This window comes from Mauremys reevesii, linkage group 16 (genome assembly GCF_016161935.1).
Source record: "Mauremys reevesii isolate NIE-2019 linkage group 16, ASM1616193v1, whole genome shotgun sequence".
In the NCBI taxonomy this organism is placed as follows: Eukaryota; Metazoa; Chordata; order Testudines; family Geoemydidae; genus Mauremys; species Mauremys reevesii.
The window spans coordinates 19,806,849-19,833,156 of NC_052638.1; the positions used below are offsets into that span (position 1 = coordinate 19,806,849).

Below are 26,308 nucleotides of genomic sequence, written 5' to 3' on the forward strand. Positions count from 1 at the left end.
TCTAGCAATTTTTGGCACTTTCCTGCTTTGCAAAGTATTCCAGTGCACTTCTGAGGGCTCCCTCACACCCAGGAAATAACGGGAATGATGGACCTTCCTGTTCTGGAAGTTTACAGGCAAGGAGAAACTGTCATATTTGTCTTGATGCAATACACATTCTTTAGCCTTGGTTTTTAAGGCTATTGGGGGCCCTGGATATGACCAGGGAAGATGAAGCCTTCTTTTAATATAATTAATGGATCAATTGTAAGAATGCTACTGAACAATTGTAGGACTAGTCCTATTATGACCCACAGAAGGTTTAACAGACCTCCTTATACACTGCATATACAGAAACCAGTCGAAGCAAAATATTTTATGGTGTATGCTTCATTGTGATTTCCCATTATGGTATAGTTACCACCCCCCCCCCCCTTCACAAATTTTTCTATAGCAGACCCCTATTTGTCTTGACGCTTACATCATATTACAGTTTTATGAGCAGTGGTGGTATTTCAAAACTAGTCTTTCATTAGGAGAACTAGCTTGCAAGAAGTGGTCAAACCTTTATTAATCTAATACCAAACTGAAAAATTTAAGTTACAAAAACCAGCATTACTAAAGATTTTAATCTTTCTTCATAAGCTAACATAAGGAAAACAACATTCAGAGACTCCTAGTCACAGAATATAATCATCTTCCCCATAATTTAAAACATGCGTAGACTTAAGTTGGTAGCTTTTAATTACAGCCATCATATAAGAGGGTGGAAAAATACATGAGGGTAAGAGGCGAATATGATTCTTTACAAAGGGTAGAGTGGCAAAGAAAACTAGAATTTGACACTTAAGGCTATGCTTTTTCTATACTCTTGTTCTGAAATATTTATACTACAACTATTATTTGAATTTTGGAGCTTTAAAACACCAAATCAAAATGTTCCCTTTTTTTATTTGAGCATCCAGTTTTTCCACAAGTGAGACTTAAGGAGTCTTTCTTTGTATAAGCCTGACTTTTGCCTCTCCTGTCTACATTCCCTCCCCATGCAAAAAAACCTACCTTTTTAAAAACTCATCTGATTTGTCAAATTTCTCATGACTGCTGCTCTGCCAGAAGAGCATGGTTTTAGAAATTCCAGGAGAGAATGAAGTCAAATACTAAACTGTTGGGAGAAAAAAATTAAGCATCATCTTTGCATATTTTAAGAATCCTCTTCCAAAAGTCCTCAATAATTGAGGCCATAATTTCCAGTGGGGACTCACTTTACTCTCCACTAGCATGTACACAATTTTGAAGGTGTGAGTAGGTATTAGTGCAGGGGTGGGCAAACTTTTTGGCCTGAGGACCACATTGGGGGGTGGAAATTGTATGGCGGCCATGAATGCTCATAAAATTGGGGATAGGAGTGGGGCTAGAAATGAAGTTCAGGAGGTGGATCAGGGCTGGGGCAGATGTGTCAGGGCTCTGACGGGCTGCAGGGTTTAGGAGGGTGTTCTGCTGCACTGGGTGGCTTTAATAACTTAATCCTTATTTTATTCTTAAAGGTAACTCTCAAACATTTATTATGACATTCCCACAAGAGATAATAATCATAACTCTGTTTTTCAGATGGGGAAAATAGGTTCAGATGTTTAATCTGTTCAACTGTCCCGCCATGCAGTGGCAAAGCCAGGCTTAAAACCTTATGCATAATGTGCTAGATGACACTTCTCATGCAGATACCATTAAATGGGGACAAGACATGCTTCACAGAAGTGATTAATCAATATTTGTATGTCTTTTCCATAATGCTATATACTCTCCCACAAGTCTTCACTTTTCCTAACCTGATTTGGTCGCCTCTCTTTTTTTTCCCCTGTTGTGAAGGAGTAGTTTTGGTGGCATTCACTGGGTGAATATTTGTGCATTTGACTAACTCTGGTTTGCGAAATCTTGTCTTTTATTCCACATCTATGAGCACCACCCCCAAACAAACTCCATTTCATTTACCACAGATACGTGTATTAAATATTTGTGCTGATTAAGGTGAGAAACTAACTTCTCTCATAGTTAAGGAAGAGATGGGTCTTAAGTCAAATTTTAACCACTGTTCCCCCATAGCTCATGTGAGGGACCTGAAATTTTACCTGTTGGAAAGTTTTAGGGTGAGGGCCACAAATACATCATATTACGTATTTCCTAGCTTTTTGCATGTTAACGGTTTGGCCTAGAAACTCTAAATATCAGCTGGGGGTGTTAAAAAAAAACACTACTGACCATTAAGATTAGGCACTTAAAATAAGTCATTGAGCCAAAAATGGACAAAATCGGGAATACAGGACAGTGGCAATGGTATCTGAGCACAACGAAGGTGGTTGTGGTGACTCATGCTTTACGTTTCTTTTAAATGTAACAACTCTGAAATTCTAGTATTTTAACAAATGCATTTTTGCAAGGTTTTTAGACAAAAATTAATGCACTTCAACTGTTTTTTTTTTTGCTGGGGAAGTAAGCAGTATTCACCGATAGCTCATCTGAAAAACTAAGTGCATTTATTTTAATTACATGAAGTTTAATATGGATAATTTATATAACACAAATCTCTTGCCTAATCACTACAGCTATCATTAAACCCATCTGTATACAGCAGTAACAAAACTAGAGCAAAAAATATATCCCTAATCTTCACACGCTTGGGTGTGCAAGCAGGAATGTGTACTCTCCCCATTAATGCCTGTACATGCTGCTGATAGAAGGGGCATATGTAAAACTTGTTTGGTAAAGTTGCAGGTGCACTTTTCTATTATTAATAGTCAAGTAGAACTGGGGTTGAGGCCCCACTGAAAGAAAGGCCTTAATTTTAATGGGTGGCACAGCACATCACAGTGAGGCCTCAATATTCGCCCTCATGTTTTGTATCACCATAGATCACATTTTTACCATCTGACAGTTGAATGAGTGTTTAATGTTGATGTACCGGATCTCTCACCCAATCTGCTTAAAGTTTACTATTCAAGTGCTCAAGTCCAGTCTTGACTGAAAATCCCCCATCGAAAGCTGCATTCAGAACTTCATCCAGGCAGCTTGCCGTAACAAAATTCAAGTCCTGCCGCACATTCATTGCAATCTCTTCAAGGTCTTTTTCATTTCTTTGAGGAATGATAATTCTCTTCAGTCCAGCTCTATGGGCTGCTAGGACTTTGTCCTTAATTCCCCCAACCTATTAAAACCACACAATTTTAAAAGAAAAGTTATTTAGTTATGATGCTTTCAGCAAAGCAGTCACAAGAGGCATTTTAAATTAAATATTAAGTGAACAAGACAGGATTCCAGATGAACATCCATAATTCATCATACTGAGAGCTTAAATTGCATGGACATTTTTTTAATGGAATGTTTTTCTCCTAAATCACTTTTTAGGAGAAGGTAAATTTGAAAGTGTTGGCAATCATTTTAGCTCATACAGGTAAGGCAAACAGGCATTTATTAGTCTTAAACTGCTAGAATGGGAAATAGAACAGGATTATTGTAAAAGATTTCAGCTGCATAGCTGCAAGAATCTCAAACATGAGATCTCTTACCCTCACTTATATCCTTGCATCCATCAACATAGGAAAAACACTTCTAAAAAGGCATCTGTCTCCCTTATGATTCCCATTTTAAGGTAACACAAGGCTGGACTCTGCCCTGCTGGACCCTCCAGTCTTTGTCTGTTCTTTTCTATACATGGTAAAGCCCTGTGTATCTTAGTAGCATTAACAATGGAAAGAAAGGCCACTGTTTGTTTCAGGTGCATCTGCCTCCCTCTACAGCTTACTTAGGGCTTGTCTAAATGACAAGTTAGTGTGCGCCATGTAGACAAGCCTGTATTTTAAAAATTATCCTTGTACAAAAGCAAAAAAAACCTGCCCAAAAATGCTCATGCAGACAGCTATGCTTTTCAAGCAGTTGAGAATATGTACTGTAGCATATCCAAAATACAGCCAAGCATCCACCATAGCTATAACTGTGAATCTTTACACTTAGGGACAAAATATGTAGCCTCTCTGTATGTTTAATGCAGTTAGTGAATCAGAATGATCCCTCTTTGGATTCTGTGAACAAACAGGTTACTACATTAAAATTTATACAGTTACTTCCATCACAGTATGAAATCCTACAGCTGGAGAGCCATGAAATAACATCCATGTAAGCAGGATAGGAATCACCATTTATTGAAAAAGAGACCAATTAATGTTTACATTAGATGCAAGAGCATGGAGTACTTTCTTGGTTCATGAAAACAAACTAATTAGCACAACAGAATAGAGAAATCTTGGATGGGATTTTCAAAAGCACCTGACTGAGAAGCACATATCACAAGATTGTTGTGCTGCTATGTCACTTTGGCATGTGGTTTTGAAAATCCTTTTTGTATATGACTGTTTAACAGCAGCACTCCCTTTTTTTACGTCTCCTGTCTGGAGCTGTATAAACCTCAATTTCACCTCTATTCCCACCTGCAAAATTTACAGAGATGGATACTTTACCATCCAAAGTAAGCAGTTTTGCATTAATCCTAAAACTTAACTTTGCTCAAAGAGGCCTATTTTCCTATGGAAATGCATATATGTACATGTCCCCAACGAAGAACCAGGTTCATATTTGAGTCTGTAATGAAATGCAAAAGATGTGAAGTAGGAATTCAGTTTTCTTTTGTTTACAGGTATTTCATAGTTCTCTCCCTCACCCCACCCCTCCAACCTATTTATGGCAACTAGGTTCATGTTTAAAGCAATCTGGAAAAAAAATTAACATCCAAATCAAGATGCTTTCACATGGTTTTACATCCTATATTTTATAGAAAAGCAACCAGCTACAAAGTCCCAGAAGCTAAAATTGAGAAATCCACTAAAAAGCAAGTCAGAAGAAGATAAAAAAAATTCCAAGTTCCATCAGTAAAGCACCATTCTAAAAACTGAACTTTCATAAGCCCTGTTCATCAATAACTGGTGGGCAACCTGTGGCCCGCCTGTAGCCCATCAGGGTAATCTGCTGGCGGGCCACCAGATAGTTTGTTTACATTTGCATGGCCGCCTGCAGCTTCCAGTGGCCATGGTTCACTGTTCCCGGCCAATGGGAGCTGCGGGAAGTGATGTGGGCTGCAGGGACATGGTTGCTCCCCACTGATCTATAACCTACATCTGTGGTGCACTCTCCTTTTGGTGGCATGTAGAATACATACTACATACACCCCTAGCACAGGTATAAATAGCACCATTGCACTGCTTAGGCAAGTAGACACATCAGAACCTTCTGCTATGTACTCTACCATCCAAGCAGCGCCTCCCCTGTCTACACTGCTATTTTAGGCAGTATTGTGTCCCACTGCAGGGTCCTTTCCTCACCACAGAGAGCAGCTGGAGCCTTTACCTGTCTCAAGGAAAGACAGTGGCAGTTCTCCAGAGTCTCCCCTCTGGTTGAACAGCTGTAGTGCATCATGGGAAGGGGAGACTGGATCATAAGGCACAATCATTTGTGTCTCCTTGAGCAGCCAAAGTAAAACCAATCCAAAAGGAAATATTTAGATCTGGTTTAACAAACTGAAAGGAAATGTGATTTAGGAATGTCAACTATCAAAACTAGGAGAGCTAATCTCTTATTGGACCAACTTTCATTAGCCAAAGAGACAAGATTTTTGAGCTTACACACAGCTCTTCTTCAGATCTGGGAACAGAAGAAGAACTCTATGTAAGCTCATCTTTCTCAGAAGTTGGTCCAATAAAAGATATTACCTCACCCACCTTGTCTTTCTGATATCCTGGGACCAAGACAGCTACACTGACACTACAAACTGTCAGAATTGTCAATATTTTGACAAACCAAACCAGAATTTTTCAGAACTTTCTATTCTGTGAAAAGTTCGGATATTTTTACTTTGTCCTAATTCAGAAAGAAAACAAGTGTCAAAATATCAATGTCCTGCATGACAGAAATTTCAATTTTAGACCAACTCTAGTGATATGTGATCTAGTATCTTGTAACTGCTAGGAGACGTTTTCACAGATTACAGTGATGCCCTTATTGAGCAACTAAAGTTTATTTGTACATGTTCTCTCTCTCAAATTCTACCACCAAGCTACTCATGCTATTTGGTAAGAAGAAACATTAGCCACTTTTTTCCTCTGTAAATGACAGTCTGATCTTTAGAAAGTTACTGCTCAGTACAAAGAAGCACCACAAATACTATAATAGTTAGTATCAAGAGAAGGTACAGTTCAAACTATCATTCTGAAGTAAAGGTTAGCCATTGTTAGCCAAAACTGAAATTAACTGAAGTTTCTCTTGAAAATGTAACTTTGCCATTATAGTCAAACATCTTTGACAATCACCTCATTTAGCAAGGAAGGTGACATAAAAACAGTGCAATACATGGATTACCATTCTAAACACGCCACATCGTAAGTATTTAAAAAAAATCTTGCAAGTCATAGGTTTGATGTCAAACAAGTTCATGTGCATATAATCTTAGGAATTTATATATACAGTTAATGTATGCAATTGTCTGTCTTTCATAACTGCAAACATAAGAATTTGACAAACAGCTTTTCTGAAATGCTCAAAATGTTAGTTTAAGTTGTTACTGGAATTAAGAAGAAGCCAGATCCTCAGCTTCTGTAAATTGATGTGGTTCTGTTGATGTCAATGAGTCACTTTTAACTTATAGCAGTTAAGGATGAGGCATTAAAGAGCATTCTTTGGATACAAATCAATGGGTTTTAACAGGCCATTCTTTGCTTAGGAAAAAGTTAAAAAATAAAGTATTCCAGATGGGAAAGTGAACACACAGGTTGGCAATCTTATAAATTCTAAACTAACGCAAGTCCTTGAGAAGGAGACAGGAGAGAGATTCCTTTTGCTATGGTGAAGCAGAGTTAGGAGAGTGTAAAATTAGTATTTTTAATACCAAACACAATCCTGCTTTTCACACAATAAAAACATGGTCCTGTCTTGCTAACTCTCACTATCTGCCATAAGGCATCCTACTATGTGAAGTCCTTTTGAATTCAATGGGATGCTCATGTGAGTATCAGCAGGATTCTGGACTCTCAAGAATCAGTCTTCAGAAAGGATGGTGTCATTTCTATTAATTGTTTTTGAGGGGCATGTGTTTGCAGTCTGCACTTAACAATGACCTGGCCAAAAAAACAGTTATGCTGTGCCAGATGTCTCATGTTATTTAAGGTACAACAACCCTATTCAATTTGGTAATCTGATTTAAGCCTACTATGATGACATACCAGAATTACTGCAACACTCTCTTCTCGAGTGCGAGCCTTGACAAATGTAGTCATATCCACTCAGAATGGTGCTATAAAGATCATTCTCCTAGCCTGTCACATGTCCAACAAACATAAGTGGCTTGTCTTCACTTTCAAAGCCCTTAACAACAAGTCCCCACCCTATTACCTCTTCTGAGATGTCAACTCCTAATTCTGATCAGCCCATGATGCCAGCCTCCATTGCCTACTTGTTTTCTGCTGCCCCTCATGCTTGGAGGTGCTCTCCCTAAATAGCCACTAATTACTCCACTCATTATCCTCATTCAGATCCCTCTAGCTCTCTGATGCCTACAAAACATAACCATGATTAGGCTGTTTGTGTGCTGAGACTACAACCTCTCAAGCTAACCCACATTGCCTCATTATTTCCTTGAATTCCCATCCATCTGTCTGTATCCACCTGTTTTTTGTCTTATGGTTAGATTGTAAGATCTTTGGAGCAGCAAATGTCTTTTTGTTCTGTTGGTACAGTGGGGACTAGAGCTCCAAAGTGCTATGACAATACCAAAAAAAAAAAAGAAAGAAAAACCACATAATGGATGTTTCTGCACTGCCCTCCTAATGGCATGGTTTAAGGTCGTTTTTAAATTGTGGAAAATACTGTTCTCACGTTGAGCGCTACAGACCTAACACTAAATTACAGCCAACTTACTTTCATTCTTTACACATAGTTGCTATAATTATGTTCATAAAGAGCTTAGGGCTTGACTAAAGCCAGATTTTATCTACACTGTACTCAACACTATGGGGGAAGAAAAATATTTGTGGTTTAGGTTGAACTTCTGCCCATACCCATAGCACATCTGTGCTGCCTGCATATGCTAATTGTACAAATCAACTGTATGCTATTATCACCGGAGTCTAATCCTCTCTCCATGGACTACAATAATAAAAATACCCTGTCAATACCAATAAGTTGATTTTTTTTTTTCAGGAACTAATGCTTTTTAATTTGCAACACACATGTAGGAAATGTAAATGGATAGTATGAATTTTAGGAATTATTAGAAAAGGAAATTTGTACTTGTAAAAATAATAAATTGAAGTTATCTGTTCCACTGAAAATATCACCCATATACTAACAGCTTTTGAATGCAAATTGCATAAAATCAAGTAACTTTCACAGTATACATCTGGATGTGAATTAGGACTTTTCTATGCATCTGTGCTAATTATACTGAAAGACAATGCAAGGCTGTCCAGGAATGAACTGGACAGCAAGATTACAAGGTTTACACCTGGGTAAGTAGCTCTGAAGAAAATTACTAATTCATGTTACAGAGGGGGCATTAAGAGGAAAAAACCCACAGTGCTATCTTAATATAGGTTAACTTTTCCAAATGAGACTTACTGGAAGAACAAGGCCTCTTAGTGTAATTTCTCCAGTCATTGCTACATCTGAACGCACCAGCCGCCCACTGAAAAGTGAGGCAAGACAGGTTACTATGGTAACTCCAGCAGATGGTCCATCTTTTGTGACGGCTCCAGCTGGGAAGTGCAGATGGATGTCGGTGTTGTCAAGGAGATCAAAACTTCCAGAAGCTTAAAGAAAAGAGAATGGTTTTGAATGTGGAAAATTCAAACCTGTGTTATTCCTGGTCTTTGTTCTAAAAAGGCCACTGGAGAACTAGAATTCTTAGCAAATGCATTATTTGAAAACAGTACACTTAAAAATGGAGAGAAAAAAAATCCAATGAACACACTACATTGCCCCACTAAAATCTAAACTTTTCTAGGCCAAAGATAGCTTGCTATCAATATTAAACAGGATAAAAATCTATGATTTAAAAACAAACAAACTGGATATTTTAAGGCCTAAAAACATATTACAATCTCTTAAAACATTTAAGTAGAAATAAATATGCTGAATCCATGAGCCTTCATCAAAAATTTTGAGTTAAAGGCTGATTTTCTATATAAAGAATTAATCGGGGTAAAATATCTAACTTTGAGGTCAAGCATTATAAATTGCATAATAAGCCATATACCATAGTAAGGGCTTGATCCTGTGGGCTATGCTATTGGGTTCAAGAGACTGGTAAAGTCATCACAGGCCCTGGGACCTGGCCTCTGACTCTGGGCGACACACTATGGACCAGAGACTTCACAACTCCAGAGAAAATGACTTGTGTACCTGTAAACTAATCTCACCCTTAATGAAGATCTGAATGAAGTCTACATCTTCCTCTTGCCCTTCTGATATGGGACACAGAACACATCTCTTATTATCACACAGAACTCTGCTTCTATTTACCACTCTATCTGATACACCCTCTAAAGATTATATGTTGTAGCCAAGCCAGAAATCGTTCATTTGGTCCTTGGCCGCTCGGCTGAAACTACCAACAGGAGGTCCGGGAGTCCTGTTAATTGTGTTGGCTTTTACTATTTGGCTACTCAGCTCCCCAGAACAACAGATCACCAAACTATGTTGCAGTCTTCTAGAACTTTTGATTTTCTTGATTAAATCATACTAGATTTAAACCTTATTTTCAAACTGAAGTCTTTTTTTCAGGTTATTGATGGATAAAAGATGCTTGTGCTTCACAGTTTAAATAGTTCTAGTACAACCCAAACAGATAAAAGCCAATGAAAAAGTCTATGCCTACAAGGCTTATTAAACAAAGTTTTAAAAAAACCTACTTTTTATAGAAATGGTTTCATTATTTTATAGAACAAAAAGTGTTACTTCTGAAAACTAAACACTGCCCGGAGGTATTTAACTCTCAAACATCATAGCACTGGGTTGCTAACGAAGAACTAGAAAGCAAGCAAGTAGTTTAATGATGAAAAGCAAATTAGAAATTTAAAATAGATAGAATTTTAAACATCTAAAGTTGCCTTAAATAAGTAAGGCCACTTAATAACAAAATAGAACACGGCTGAATCCTCAGCTGTAACCAGAACTGGCTAATCACCAGCAGGCACAGGAGGAACCACAAATAACCAATTTGTGGCTGGTTTTTTTTGGCTGGTCTCATTTTCAGCATTAGTGTAGAGGAGCCTATTTCTCCTTTAAGGTAAATATAATTGTTCTAATGTGTCTTAGATAATCAATTAAATAAGATAACTTTTCATATAAATCAGCAACCTATTCGTTATTATAGTTCATTATTGAAAAATATAATGGTACATTTTGGGTCATCACAGAAACATCATAAGCCTTGCATAGGAATTAAAACAATTGCTTATATGCATCTCTTTGGTGAGAGGTTACAACAGGTATTCATCTCTATGTTGCATTAGGCTCACACAAACATTCTTGTTTTGTGTTTTTCACATACCATTAGTTAGCTGGTATTTCTTTGCATTGCTACGCAGCCAGCTAATTGCAAGATGTGCTGACTCCTTCATGACATCCCCCAGCTGTCCAGTTAGAGTAAGCTGACCTTCTCCATCCATTTGGCTGGCTTCTACAAACATGATCTCACCTCCTAAAGGAGTCCAAGCCAAGCCTATGGCTACTCCTGGCTGATTCAAACGTTCAGATACCTAAGAGAAAACAACTCAGAGTAGAACACAATTTTTAAGAAAGAACAACTCAGCAAGGCTTTGAAAATATTTTTGAAACTCTTAACATTCACAACTTAAAATTTAAAACTCTTAGAATAAACTAATTTGCTAGGGCAGGGATTTTACTGATGCCTTCAAAGCAACTACTAAGTTTTAGACAGAAAGACTAAAGGCAAGTCTCCAACCTCATATTTAATTCCACCCTGCAATAATTTTCCCCAAATGCGAAAATACATTACAGCATTAGGGCACGTCAATGGATGCACTAGCTCTCATCTATGGCATGCAGCTGATCCAGAGGCCACTTAAATAAATGGGAGTTTTTCCTTTGCCTTTAATGGACTCTGGATCAGGTCCATTCTGCAAATACTTGGTCCAATTTTTAAACGAGTTCACTTTGACCGTGTTCACCCCTCTAGTGTTTGCTTTTTATGACTCTTCTACCATGAGAGCCTTACCTACATGAACAGTTGTGAAAACCAAATTTTAAGCTTGAATATTGACCCAAAGTTTATTTCAAACAATGTTTTCAATACAAATATTTGCAATTTATGCTGCATTGTATGGGAACAGGAACTATATCATGAGATGCCTACCAAACATCACTCACTGCAAACCTTTCTAAAGCATTTCAAACAAATACAACTTTTAGATAATGTTTTCACTTCTTAGCTCAGAGAGCCGAGATTGGAGAAAACTGCATGCTAGAGGACAATGTGTGAACACAGAAGATGCAAAATTAATTGACTCAATTACTCATCACAAATGGTTTTCCCAGTTCTACTAATGAACAAGGCCTTGTCCCTTAGGAAGTATCATGTGCCTACTTCTATGTGGCTAGGACCTACTTAACTGAAAGATTGTCTACACCTCCCTGTGCCACACAGCCACTTTGAAAACAGCCTGAGGTAGAGCCATGTGAGAGAGAGGAGGGGGCAGATGACAGGATGTTCTCGGTGAGGGCCCCTCTGGTTTGGAATCCCGCTCCCCCCATCAGTCTGAAATAGTCCTACCATATCAACCTTCAGAGCCTGCTGCAAGGATTGTTTTTCCTGAGCTGCGAGGGGGTGGAAGGACTGTGGCAGAAGATTATAAAGATCTCGGTTTGGTTTTCAGATCCCAGGTTATTGTATATTTATTGCTGAGCAAAAAGGGGATACTGGAATAGTCCATGTGTATAATCTGCGTCAAGCAAAGGAAAGAGCAAAAGAAAAGTGCTCCTTTCTATGGAATGAGTGTATAAATCTAAGGCCATGTCTACATGTACAGTGCTGCAGCGCATCTGGCGAAGATGCTCTATGCTGACGTGAGAGAGCTCTCCCGTCAGCATAATTACTCCACCTTCGTGAGCAGCAGAAGCTGGGTTGGCAGGAGAAGCTCTCCCACTGACATAGCACTGTGCACATGGGCACTTACGTCGGTGTAACGTATGTAGCCCAACGGGGTGGTTTATTCACACCCCTGAGACACATAAGTTATGCCAACATAGGCTGTAGTGCAGACACAGCCTAAAGAAATACAAATAAATGAAGGCAGCATGAGAGTTTCCTTTCCATTTTAATATTTTGCCCCCCTTATAGAATGGCAGAGATTGAAAATCATTTGAGTCAGGGCTCTGAAAAGGTGGATTATTAACTAAATGCTTTAGAGAACAGTTTCATTCACAGGGGCAGAAGACAAGTACCCCAAATGGGCTTTTTGTGGCAGGGAGTGAAGTGATTACACCACCTGCGATAGCATGGATGCAACATTTCTACCTGTCCTCCAGTTACATCCTCCTCTTCAAACATCAATACAATGCGTGGAAGGGCATCCACTGTATGGGTCACATAACTGTGCTACTCTAAAAGCAAGGTTTTTAAAGCAAAACATTATTTGTAAAAGTTGCACACTAGCTATCCTCTTCCTCCTGCCTTCCTCTGCAAAAAATCCCTATTATGCCATCAAATACTTAAGGCAAAAGCATCTTCTCAGCTGCAGAGTGGTGGAATGAGTTTCTTTGGAATGCCAACTCTCTACACAGCACAGATTATTGTTAACCTAACAGTTTTCTTAGGTCTGCTATCCTGCAAGTGTTACCACTACCGAAGATAAACTACACTGAAAATGTAAAGCACTGCATATGGTAAGCGTGAGAGACCACTATGTCTGTACCAAACTGTCAACTCCATTTTGTTTTGTGTCTTCCACTGTGTGTGCTAACTGCACGTTTGTATTCTGTGTTGTAAAAGCAGCCTGGCCTTGATGAGGCCAGCCTATTCTAGACACTGGTCCTGCCCAGAAAGGGTGAAACACACCCTGAAGAGGACTTTCAATGAGACAGCCATCAAGGCCCATCAACTCTGTCTCTCAACTATTGATCCATCCACAAGACCAATGAACTCTCTACAAAGAAGCCTGGCTGTGGGGGGAGGTGCTGGAGTACCTCAACCTTGGCACATAGTCAAAGGGATCTAAGGGTTTGGCTACACTTGAGAGTTGCAGCTCTGGTGGAGGCTTTCCAGCGCTGCAACTTAGTAACTGTCCACACCTGCAAGGCACATCCAGCACTGCAACTCCCTGGCTGCAGCGCTGGCTGAACACCTGGTCTGCTTGGGGTGTAGCGAGTGGCAGCGAGTGGATCACCAGCGCTGCTCATCAAGTGTGGACACACACGAGCGCTGTTATTGGCCTCCAGGGTATTAGCAGATATCCCAGAATGCTTTTAACTAAATTACTCTCTTTGTTTTGTTATGCAGCCTCTCTTTGTTTTGTTGTGAACTCGGAGCTCCGGGAGCTGCTTATCTAAAAAACAAACACAGCTCCTGTTTGCTGTGATCAATCTGTACTTGACTGTGAACAATCAAATGAAATAACCCCTGTGAATGAGGCAGGCAGGGAGTGAGTGTTTGCTTGACAGAGAAACAGCGGGGGCAGAGGGGAGAAGGAGTCCATTGGATGCAGGCTGTTTGCAGTTAAGGGGTCGGGAACATTTTCTGATTTTGCAAGGCAGGAAGCTAACACACAGTGTTGGCTCCAAAAATCCACTCTCTCTCTCTCCCCCGCTCCCTGTCACACTACACCCCACCCCCCTCTTTTGAAAAGCACGTTGCTGCCACTTGAACGCTGGGATAGCTGCCCATAATGCATCACTCCCAACAGCGCTGCAAATGCTGCAAATGTGGCCACACACCAGCGCTGGTAGCAGTGAGTGTGGCCACACACCAGTGCTGTTCCTACACAGCCGGATGACCACCGCTGTAAACTCCCAGCGCTGCAACTCTCAAGTGTAGCCAAGCCCTAAGGTTTTATTTAAGGGGAATGCTCCCTGTGAAAGGGGGTCATCCACAACTACATGCCAGAAGACTGGCCTGGAGAGCATGCCTTATATACCCAGAGCTAGGAACAGTGAGCACATGGGATTCAGCGGTTGGGTCTACTAGACTGGTGTCCCTCCAGTGCCAGACTGGGCCAGGTTGTGACACTAAGGCTATGTTTACAGACTTCTGCTGGTATTACCTGTTGGTCATGACTGAGCAGAGGTGCGATGCGTGATCAACAGCTCTGCCGACAGAAGTCTGTGATTTAGATGCAGCCACACTGGCAAAACGGCACTTTTACTGGGACAACTGTTTTCCTTCGTGAGGGGTTTTTACTATTTCCGTACAAAGTGCAGCTATGCTGGTATACTTGGACGACGAAAAACACACCTAGTGTAGGCATAGCCTAAGTATTCTAGCCCTTCTTCACATGCCTCCTATAAACAGCCTCCAAGACTACCACAATTCTCAGGTACCTCACAGCTCAAACGCAGGCCTACCTTCCTCCAGTCCTGCATGAACAACATGGTTTTGATCAGTCTGAGATAAGCATAAGGAAGGGTGTGTGTAGTACTCCTGTTTATTTTATTGATCAAGGCTCCTCCTACTAAATGGACATCCAAACACAATTAACAATGCAATATTCAGGCAGTAATCCATCTCATCACCGAAGTATAATAAAAACGGAGAATGCAAAAGTTTCTTATTGTTTGGCTTTCATAAGTTCCCTTTCCTGTCTAACAAGGACAAAACAACTTCCTTTCTGCAGTTAAAATGAGTGAACAACTGTTCACTCTACAGCTGGTGCCAGTGATTACTGGCCAAAAGGATGTGCATGAAAGAAAGGCAGACAGACACTGCTGCAATCAATGTAGCAGATGTCGATTTAGTGGGTCTAGTGAAGACCTGCTAAATTGACAGCAGAGTGCTCACTGGTCGACTCCAGTACTCCAGCCCTCTGAGAAGAGTAAGATAAGTTGACCGGAGAGTGTCTCCCATCAATGCGGCACAGTGAAGACACCGGGGTAAGTTGACCTACACAACGCTGACTCCAGCTACGTTGTTCATGTAGCTGGAGTAGCGTAACTTAGGTCAACTTATCCCGGTAGTGAATACAAGCCCAAAGGCAGCTGATTCTCGCACTCTTTCTCAGAGGGACTGTTCTGCTTGCGAGCCTAGCCAGCTTAGTCATGTGCAGGCACACACTTATCACATGTGCAAGGCAACAAAATGCATTTGCAGCTATTATCCCCTCACAAAAGGGAACTTAAACTCTACACACTCCTTTTCAGTACTCTGACATTTTTGATTTTGTGTTCTATGCTTTGGCTGTGCTGCAAGGTGCTTAGTACCACACTACACTTGACCCATAGCCAAGTGTGATTTTCTTAATATTTACTTTATTTTTCAGTTTTATGGCTCAGATGTGAAAGCTGTATCTGTGCTACCTGAGACTGGCTCCTGAATTATATCCTGCTTGCTACGGATTGCTGCTCTTTAGTTGGAGGGGAAGGGGCAGGATTCAATATCAGTGCCCTTGGACTCAGGCAAGACATTAAGCTGTTTGCATTTATTCACAGGTCAAGCGATTTAGTAAGAATTTTTTTTAAAAAAGAACGTTGATTTCCCTTCTATGGCATTCTTAAAAGCATCTAGCGTCATTTAATCTACTAAAAACTCTACAAGACCTGTAGCCTAATAGAAGCCACAATGACCAATCCCTGGAATTTGCTTTAGCTACAGTATGTGTTTTTCTCATCACATCTTATTAAAGTATTAAACAATAAACATCTGTTCATCCAAGTAGTAAGGAAAGTCCAGTAATAAAAAAACCCAAGGATTATTTGAGTTCTGTCTGGTTTGAAGTGCCTAACGATGTTCCGACATTTTATTGCTCTTGCTTTGGAAACCAGCTGCCTGACACTCATGCATTTGGGAACCTGTCAGGCCTTTATGCATCTCCGACAGACTCCTGTATAGTGAGCAAGTCCACCCCATAGACTACTCGTTGGCCTACAGAATGGTGCACTGGGCTGGGGGCCAGGACATCACGAGTCTCAATTGTTCTACTGAATTGTGTTAATATCTGTGTATTTCATAACCTTCATTCCTGATCAAGGCCTCATACCCTTACCTTAGAGAACAGGCAAGTATCATTTCCCAATTTCACAAATAAGGTAACAAGAGGTTAAGGTTACTTAAGGAATATCCAGGAACAGAACCAAGATCTCTAAAAGGACAGACTCCAAATGTCAGACATTTTCCCCTACCGTTCTTTACACTAACTGGCAGACTCAGCAGAGGTCAAGAACTGCACAGGCCTTGAAAACTGAACTACCCCTGCTATCCTCTCGAGAAACCCCATACGCAGATTTGGGTTAAGACATGCTGACAGGGCAGTGTATGAGGGAAGCTTGTCCTGACAGCTTGGTGAATGTCTTCAAGCCAACATCTTTCATCAGCACTAAATCCACACAACTGAATTTTTTAAACTGAAGTTTATGGTTATATGCAAAGTAGCTTAAATATTTTGCATAAGATGTCACATGGAACTGCACAAAACTTGGCAGCCAGCATAGAATCAAAGAAGCGTAGGACTGGAATGGACCTTCACAGGTTATCTAATCCATCCCCTGCCCGAAGCAGGACCAAGTATATCTAGACCATCCCTGACATGTGCACGTCCAACTTGTTCTTTAAAACTTCCAATGATGGGGATTCCACAATCTCCTTTGCTAACACATTCCAGTACTTAACTATCAGTTAGAAAGTTTTTCCTATGTAGATAAAGACCTGGGCCACTTCTGAATCACTTCATTTCTCACAATGGCAGAGGACTTGAAATTAGAACAAAGGCCCCCATTACACTTCCAAAACAACTGATATTAACTAGTCATTTTCAATAGTCACTGGGCCCAATATGAGTTTAATCAGGTTACAAGTGGTTGGGCCTTCTTTTATCTGTTGGATGATGGAGGGAGATGAGGTCAAACTGCATAAACATTTTTATTTAAAGTCATTTATCCCAGGTAGCGATAAGACCAACCCTTGTTATAAAGTAATTATAAACCATCATTGTTAAATCTGTTTTGGTGCATGGATAGGGCCAAAACTCAACGAGACAAATATCTAAAGAGAAGCTGATCTCACTAAGTCATGTTTTTAATATCAGCAGAGATAAGAAAAGAAGAAATTCTCAGAATGCGAACAGTTTCAGATGTTATGAAGGAAGATAAAAAGTGAAACTAGATGGCAAAAAAAAAAAAAAAAGGCATTTTGCTTCCCAGATGTATATTTCTTTGCTGTATTCATTTGTAGGAACAGGACCCATTTGATCACGATGTGATGGCTTTGATCCTACAAATCCCAAGTTTTGGGATTTGTAGTGCCCAAGTTTTGTAGCACTGTAGCACAAATGTGACCAGATGCTAAGTATGGGCACAAGTAAAATTAAGCATTTAGTGTAGTCAGTCCTCTGTATTAAGCAGCAGTCTTACCTCATCTCCCAGAGCACCTACTATCTTGCTCAAGTGCACTGGATTAAAAAATAGGGGAGTGTGGTGGGGAGATATGGGTCTAAGCACGATCATCATACTGGCAGCTTCCTCTCTCAGGCCTTCTTCCTGCTCCTAAGTATAAGTAAGCTGGCTGTGGCAAAGTAGCTATGGCTTTGGTACAGGATCAAATTCCTCCAAGCATCCTGATCTGCACATCACTTTTCGTCTTACACTTATTATACACAGTACATAAATAGTACAGGATGAAGCTCCTACTTGACTATAGTGTCAAAGTGCAAGGCTTGAAAATGAGAAAACATTACATTTTTGTAACTATATGGATAGTTAAGAACTGGAGGCATTTAGATGGGGGAGGACTCTAGCTTCTAAGTATCTTTCCTTAAGATTGCTTTAGGATGCATTTATAGGTTGAACAGTTTTTAAAAAAGGGGGAAGAACATAAATTAAAGACTCCTTTAATATAGCAAAGAAGTAATATTGTGGCTGTATCAGGCCAGTATGCAGTTCAGACTTGTGACGTCTGACTGAATTTTAATTGCAGTTGGAGTCAGTCAAGTTTCAAAGGTTTAAATGATACTAAGCACCATGCCTTCTTTGGGTCAATAATCTTCATAGCTACACTCTGCTGTAATTATAGTCACTCACCCATACATTTTCGGTTTCCTCTGTATTTTGCCCAATGGTCTCTAATAAGGGATATATGTTTTAGCATATACTGAAAAGGTACACCATCTACTTGGCAGGAATTTAAATGTGCTAAAGATGCATTGTGTGTATTGGGCTGGTCACTGAATGGCCAATGTCTGAGTACAAGGGGAGGGATAGCTCAGTGGTTTGAGCATTGGCCTGCTAAACCCAGGATTGTGAGTTCAATCCTTGAGGAGGCCACTTAGGGATCTGGGGCAAAATTGGTCCTGCTAGTGAAGGCAGGGGGCTGGACTTGATGACCTTTCCAGGTCCCTTCCAGTTCTAGGAGATTGGTATATCTCCAATTATTACCTTATTACCTATGAGTACTATTATTGGCACATATGGTCCTCTCAGGACCCAAACTAGTCAACCGAAATTTATTCATTTTAAGGTACTCATGTACTATTAGTGTCACTATGTGCTGATAAATCCTAACATACAGTAATAACATAAGAATAGGTTTAAATCTCACTAGTTCATGGTCTTTCTGGGGTGTATCTATATCTTTCAGAACTCTGTGTGACGTATTAAAACCTATTTGCAAAATAGATAAGAATGTGTTTTTCTTCATTTGTTACACATAATCTAAGAAAGTTGCATATATACACGCTAAATACATTATGTATACGTGCAGTTCATGTATTTAACAATCTCTGTGAATTTTTTATATACTGAAATTAAATGGTTTTCCCCAATTATACAACTATCATTAACTGTGGGACTGGAGCCAGTTTTCTTCAGATGTGGAATTAATTTGGAATACAAAGAAACTGACCCTATTCAAATGACACTGTTTTATCTGTTCTTTTATATTACAAGTCTGATGTCTCTTTTACACTCAGAAGTCTCAATTTTCTAAAACAGTCCTTGGCCAAAAAAAATAATTACTTTCATTCCTTGTTCTTTTAAACAAAGTATGACTACAAACACAGATAAAAGGAAATTGGGTTTCTTTTTCATTTGCCACAGAAAAAGCTTTCAAAACTCACCCTTTCTGTCCGCGAAGTATTTTCCCTTTAGATTAAAAACCCGTAATTCCTGCCAAGACACAGGACCAAATATAAACACACATCCTACTTTAAATAAATTTTCCCCCAAAAAATTGCCAGAGGGAATAAAAATAGACAAAACCATTTAGAAGTCATCCTACCTCTAGAAACTATGTATTACTAACAGAATGAGAACAGTTAAAAGGCCACACGATACATTCCACTCTTCTCCCGCCCATTTAAAAAAGGGCATGTTACTTTGAGTTAATGAAAAGTAATTATTTGGTATAGTGAATGTTCAGTGAGAAAGATGACACATTAAACTAGCTGATGCCAGTATATTTAAGACCACAGACTTCTGCCACACATCTCCAGTGTGCCTGATTTGGAAACGGAGTAAGTCAGCATAGCTGACAAATGCCCATTAAGTCACTGAGCAATTATGCCAAGATCAATAAGAAAGGTTACTTTAGTTATTGGTTAACACTTTGCTATTATATTGTTTTTCTGGAGGCCCTCGCCTCTGCACCTTTTCCTATTCCTTCCTAGTAGGCATTTCTGTGATTTACTCCCTCATTTACCACTGAACAGTCATAGAAGGAGTTTTCCTCTACCTGGGTAGAGTTTTCCTCTACCTTCCCTTCTCCTGCAAAAACCACCACAGCAACAAATGTGCAGAAGGTCAGACTAGATCATGATGGTCCTTTCTAATCTTAAAGTCTATGATGCATTTGTTAGAAAAGGTCTCCTTTAAAAAGTGCCCACATATAGGCAAAGACTTATTTTTTTAATCTGCCATCAAATACATTGATTTTTAGATTTGTGTACCACTAATGAAGTGGGACTCTATACTTTCATGGCACCAAGGCTTTCCACTTCCAAGCACAATTGATCTACCTGCTGCTGGGCTCAAGAGCATTCTACCATTTTATACTCACTCATGTTCACAGAAAAGACTGGTGAGTTTTTAATTTGATATACATAATGTTTCACTTGCTACTGTTTCACTGTTATGATTCTTCCAAAGCCTTATTACATGATTTGTTTCAAATCTGTAATTAGCCTACTTTGACACCTTAGGAAATGTAGGTTTTGTTCTTTAAGATAACCTGCAAAGATTATTGTGTGTTGTGAATTAACCTTATGATTATTAACAGAGGGCTATATCCACAAAGGGACCAAGACACTGCAGACCTAACCCTTACATGCCTCACGGCCTCAAGTTGGCACTTAGACTCCCTATACAACACATGGGGGGAGTCATGTGCCTAAGCATGAGATCCACAAAAGCCAGCCAGCTGAGCAGGGAGCTGCCTATACTAGCCAATAGGCAATGGTGGATCCTATGCCCTGAGGAAGCTCTGCTCCAAAATACAGGCCTATCGCTCCTTGGGATTCTCAGATGTGAACCATCTCTTGGAGTTATCCACCAAAGCTTTTTTATTTATTTATTTTGCATGAAACACAAGGAGAAAAGAGAAGGCAGCAGTCTCCATTACAACCTTTTGCCCAATGGTTAGGGAACTCATCTGTGTTAGGTGAGTGACCTAGTCACTGGGATAAGAGATATTCTGGTGTGGGTTTCTCTCAACCTGTTGAAGCCTGTTCCACTGTGTAAAATAATTAACTAGCCATTGGGTGACAGAGAGAGAATGAATAAAGTCCAGTGGGTAGGGCAATCACCTGAGAGGTGGGAAACCCAAGTTCAAATGCCCTCTCTACATCAGATAGAGGAGGGAATTGAATCCAGGTCTCTCATATTTCAAGATTATAAAGGTGACCTTCTCCTCACCCTTCCCCTCACCCCCAAACATCTCTTGGGCTGATTTCTGGGAATTTAGGCAGCCTCTGAACATGCCTACCAAATCGAGCCACAGAGGTGAGAAGTGTGGCAATGCCATTGAAGGATCCTGTGGGGGCTTAGGCATGAGAAAAGTGCCTGGATGCCCAGACTGAAGCAGCTGTGTACCTGCTCACTAGCATAACCCTAGGCACCTAAGGGACTTTAATGGTTGAAATCAGGTGCCTAGGAACTTTAGGTGCCTACAGAGTTAAGCAGCAGCTGAACAAGGGTTTTGAGGATCTCAGTGGCACCTTGGGCACCTATGTCCAACACTAAGTCTTTTTGAAGATTTAGCCTTGTGTCCCTTTCTATTGGGAGAGCTCAGCATAAAATTATAGGGTTAATTTATTAAAAAGGTCTCAATCCAAAGTATTTACCCTTGGGGAAGGCAGATCAGTCCAATCACTTAAAGTGTTCAATTCCTCCTTGCTTGATACACTACAACTAAGTACTGACATGACAATCACCTTCATTGTGTCTTGATTTCAGCTAATTATATATGGCAGAATGCAGGTCACAGGTGAAGCTCTCAAAAGATTGATATAAAGAGAAATGAGACTCTGTGCAGGCTGAAAAAAAGAAAAACAAATGGAACCCAGCCTTCTTTGGGATGAGGGCTACACTTTTAATTAGAAAGAGAATCACTTGGCCATTTGAGGAAGTTCATTAGAAAGAGAATGTGAGGAAATTCATTAGAAGAGAGTCACAGGATTGTCTTCGGAATTAAACACACACACAAAATTCACATGACCAAACATGTTTTGAAATATTCTAGAACCTATGTAATATTTATGTACCACAAGATACTTATATAATTGCCAGCCAACACAATGTGTTAGTCTGGAAGCTGATCACCCTTAGGTTATGCCTACGAACAGCTAGTTATGGAAACAGTAACTGATGTATTGCTCAGGGATAAATGCACTAGTAATACATAGTTCAAGTAATAGATGAGAGAGAAATTTCCAGGCGCTTAAAGGCTTTGCCTGGCTTCATCTCTTTTCCTATATATGCCATTTGGTTTGGATCCCTGACTTCCAAGTATGTCAAAAATGTTTACATGCAAATAGTGGCACTTGCATATTTGTACATGTAGAATTAGGAACGAGGTTTAAAAATTTGACATGTGAAGTTCTTCAGGGATAAATATTACAACAATTAGAATATTTGGGAAAATATGACAAATTAGCAAAAACAGTCCACACAGAGGTGCACTCCTGTTCCCAGTTGAATAACCTCTTCTAGAATGGTTTCCAAATTGAGATAACTAAGAGAACTGTTGAAAGTCATAAATCAAAATGCTGGGATCTTTTTTTTTTTTTTTTTTTGGTCTGTAACCTGAATAAAGAACACAAAGAAATGCAACCATTTTGAAAGGTCTTCTTCTTGATGGGAAACTGGTGTGTAGCTGTGTGTGTATGTGAACTTTTGTTGGGATATGCAGAGAGAGTCCTTGTTGACACTGCAGTATTTAAAGCCATCATTTCGTTTTATCCTCAATTTTTTATGGCTATGAAATCTCCACTAGCAACAGAGTAGACTTGTCCAATCCATGATCACCATTTGTATAGATCAGAGCTTTGCCTCAGTTTTGAATCCCTTGAATATATAAATCTGTGGGTCACTGTAATAGCTTTAGACAAATCTGCAATTAAAGCATTAAAAATTCAAGTAATACTCATGTGATCCCTTCAGATCCTAGCCTTAAGACCAAATTTTCAGTGGTCAAAGGAAATCTGTATAATTGAGAAGATGATATAAAATATTCTTTACTTGAAAGACCCTTCCTGTATTTCACTCATTTCTTGTTTCCAGAAGCAACAGGCTCCAAGGAAAGACACCACAAGCAATTCCTGTAAAAGCTGTAGACAACATTACAAATAATTTGATGGCCACTTGCAATTAAACACAGTCATATCAACACTAGGGGAGAGATTTAAAAAGGCACCATCTTAAATCAAACTCTCTCTCAAATTGTCATCTGCCCAAATTCTATTGTTGGGGTTGGCAAAGAGGTTTCTGTGGGACTGAAATTAAAGGATGGAGACTGCTGAAAGGCAAATGATTTTGATTTAACAAGCAAGTTTCTGTACTTCCTACTTCCCAATGTGCAAGTGTAGAGGCCAAAATTGCTAATGTGAGCTTATCCCACCAAAGACAGATATAAATTTACATTACCACCCAACATTTCACTTTGAGTCCTCCTCCCTTCCCTCAAATTCTCTCAGCTTTCCCTGCTACCATCAATCACTTTTTCATCATCCTTTCTGACACACAATCAATCCCATTGTACCCTCCTCTTTACCAGTCTCCTTATTTCCCTTTTTCTCCATTACTACCAATCTCTTCATCCCTGACAGGTTTACACTCTGCATCCCCTCAGCTCGATCCCAAACAATTAACTCATTTTCCTCCGCAGTCTATGCATCCCCAGCTGCCATTTCCTCCTCCCAATCCCTTCACAGTCTGGCCCTCCCATCGCAGTGAGAGGGAACTTCAGGGACAAGGTACTCGAAGCAAGCATTTTACATCCCATTAGTCTCCGGTTCACTTTTATTCCTTATTGGTTCATTTCTCCCTTCTCCAGAATTAAGGAAACAAACATGGCTCTCTGCATCAACAACTGTTTTACTCTCCTGTGGTACTAGACGCTGATTTATGGAGTACTACAGCCACCATTTGCTGCTCAGTAAGTTAACCTGGATCCAGGGTGAGGCAGAGAATAACTGTAGTACAAGTAGCCAAAGGAGAATCTCCAGATAGGGAGTCTACCTTGAGAAATGGTAGCTGGGTAGTATAACAGAGAACAAAGTACCACATGCGGATAGGAGGTAACAGGGCGACTGGGGGCGTGCCCTTTGAGTGACAGGGCATGGGAGACTAAAGTTGAGATGGGGCTGTAGAGTCGCAAAACAAAATTTTTGGTAGCAAGTGGTATGAAGTGAAGTGGCTGGTTTTATCCTGATTTTTATTAGGAGTCGGGCTTAGGTGTTAGGGCCTCTGTTTAGGAGACAGGTTTCCTGGGTTCTGCTTTTGGCTTTTTGCCCAAGACAAATAAAAACAAATGTCTAAACTCTCACAAAAACACCACATTATTAACTACAGAGATCTTAGCTAACATGTAGTCATCTCATAAGACTATTACACACTACCAAACAGTACACTTGTTTATTTTTTTCATCTAAAGAAATTCAATCTTGTTGGATGCAGTCCAGATGAAAAGGTGCTTAAGGACAAGGGTCATGAAAGGAGGAGAAACAGTTATATCAAAAATACATTAAAAAAGAAAAAACCCACATCCTAAACAAAATCAGTCACCAGCGATGGAACTACTAATCTTTATGGACAAAAATATTTTAAGTGAAAAGTAAGAAGCTGCCAGACAAAGAAAAATGAAAGACTTACCTCCATTTCATACATAGGTGGCCCCAGGATATCTTTTAAGGCATGGAAATCAATTAATATCGGCATTTCAGGGGGCAGAGCCAGGTCGGGTGCGTCACTGATGGATTCTGTTTTTGCATCTTCTGCGACATGCTCTCTGCAGTCTAAGAAAAGAAAATCTCACTTAGGGTTTATAATAGTATTTTTTAACATGCAGATAAAATTCTTTATTACCACAGAAGAAAATAAAGACTCAAAAGATCATGATAATTAAAAGAAGTTTATAAACAAACCTAAAACATTTAAGTCTTTCAAAAATATCCACTTATCAGATAAGAAAATATTCAAGATAAGATTATGTGCTCTCCAATTTTACAATTATGTTTAAACATCAGAGTTATTTTAGTAGCTTAGAAGGGATAATGTTAACTCAGAGATGAGGATGGGAGAGACGGAGTAATGTTGACCTACAAATTATTTCTTAAAACTAGGTTATTTAAAATAGTAAGCCATTTAGTTATTGCATCCACAGAACAAAATGAACAAAGTTTGCTTTGGGGTTTATATTCTCCCTCAGATACATGCATGCATGATATCTGTAAGGTCTGATCACAGCTAGTGTACCATTATGTGGAAATAACATGCTCTGCATGTGGCAATAACATGCTTATAGTTATGTCTTTTGCTAGTATTTTGTAAATATAGTCAACATTGCATAGTATTGCATCTTTTTGAAAGGGGCCAAGGACTTGAATATTTAATTGGCAACACTCAGAATAAGTTCTATAAAATGAAGCAACAGTACTTGGACTATGCCTGTATCAGACATTGTTTTGCTATATGCCTGCAATCAACTACGACTATCCTGCTTGTTCAATCTGGTTTAGTAATACATGGGTGTAGACAACTAGGGGACTTGGGGATTCCATTAATAAACAAACGCTGAGCACAGAAGAGAAGCTAGTTATCTCACTTGAAATCTATCCACTTTTATAGTTATGGTACAAAAGTGCTGATTAAAGTGATATTCAATACCTTCTTTTAAACACTCCAGCGCCTCCCCTGCCCAAATAAAGAGTTGTCTGTACCCGTAATATCAAACAAGGACAATGAAGTTTGCTGTTCAGTAGCTCTACTTCCCTCTTCCCCTACCTCAATCAACAGATTCCATTCCTATCTTCCAAGCAGTGTGTCCTATCAGTCACTGATGACTGTCAATTGGGGTGGCAGAGAATGGGAAGCCTGCTACTTGTAGTATGTATAAAGAAGAAAGCCCACTGTGTGCAATGCGAACATGTCTCACTGGGGCTCATCAGATCCTGACATGCTGGATTTCCCATTGTAGGCACTCAAAAGGATGCATCAACCCAGTCTAATAAAACACACCTTTCTTGCTGCAACCCATAAGCTCTCAAAGAACACTCTCATTTCTTCAGATTTGCTCTTAGATGGCTGCTTGAGGCCACTTAGAACTGTATGCACAAAATTAACTTCCCTAGTTTGTATGGTGGCTAGCTCGGTTCACACTGAGCAAACCTGAAGTCAATAAGAAAAACTCCAAATGATTTCAATGAGACCATGACTTGGTGGAGTTGCTTTGTCTTGAAATGTTATCCCTGCATTGGGATACTGTACTACTAAAATGAGTGCCTCTATTCCTTTGTTGGATGTGGTGTCTCTCCCCAAGGTGTCCCAAAAACTAACATTACCATAATGCAATTCCTAGGCAAAGATAAATCACTTCCAGATAAGCTCTTATAGACGTATTTGTGTGTTGCTTATACCCTTACAG

General features: G+C 39.7%; 1 protein-coding gene and 1 long non-coding RNA gene across 14 annotated transcripts in view; one reads left to right on the forward strand and one right to left on the reverse strand.

The window, feature by feature from the left end:
• LOC120384738 overlaps positions 1–26,308 on the forward strand; it is a 40,023-nt gene that overhangs the window by 4,693 nt on the left and 9,022 nt on the right. The window lies entirely within an intron of this gene.
• The window catches only part of LONP2 (lon peptidase 2, peroxisomal), a 163,666-nt gene continuing 137,883 nt past the window's right edge, over positions 526–26,308 (reverse strand). For 9 of the 12 annotated variants that reach the window (XM_039503745.1, XM_039503742.1, XM_039503743.1 and 6 more), the window contains 6 exons: positions 24,538–24,680; positions 19,290–19,338; positions 18,773–18,834; positions 10,565–10,772; positions 8,632–8,822; positions 526–3,178 (listed from right to left, as the gene is read on the reverse strand). In XM_039503745.1, coding sequence (XP_039359679.1) covers positions 2,957–3,178; positions 8,632–8,822; positions 10,565–10,772; positions 18,773–18,834; positions 19,290–19,338; positions 24,538–24,680 — 875 coding nt within the window. In that variant the 3' untranslated portion in view covers positions 526–2,956. Of the gene's footprint in view, positions 3,179–8,631; positions 8,823–10,564; positions 10,773–18,255; positions 18,297–18,772; positions 18,835–19,289; positions 19,339–21,243; positions 21,702–22,905; positions 22,995–24,537; positions 24,681–26,308 lie in introns of those variants that run through there. The other 3 variants (XM_039503746.1, XM_039503749.1, XM_039503753.1) reach the window with 3 other exon arrangements.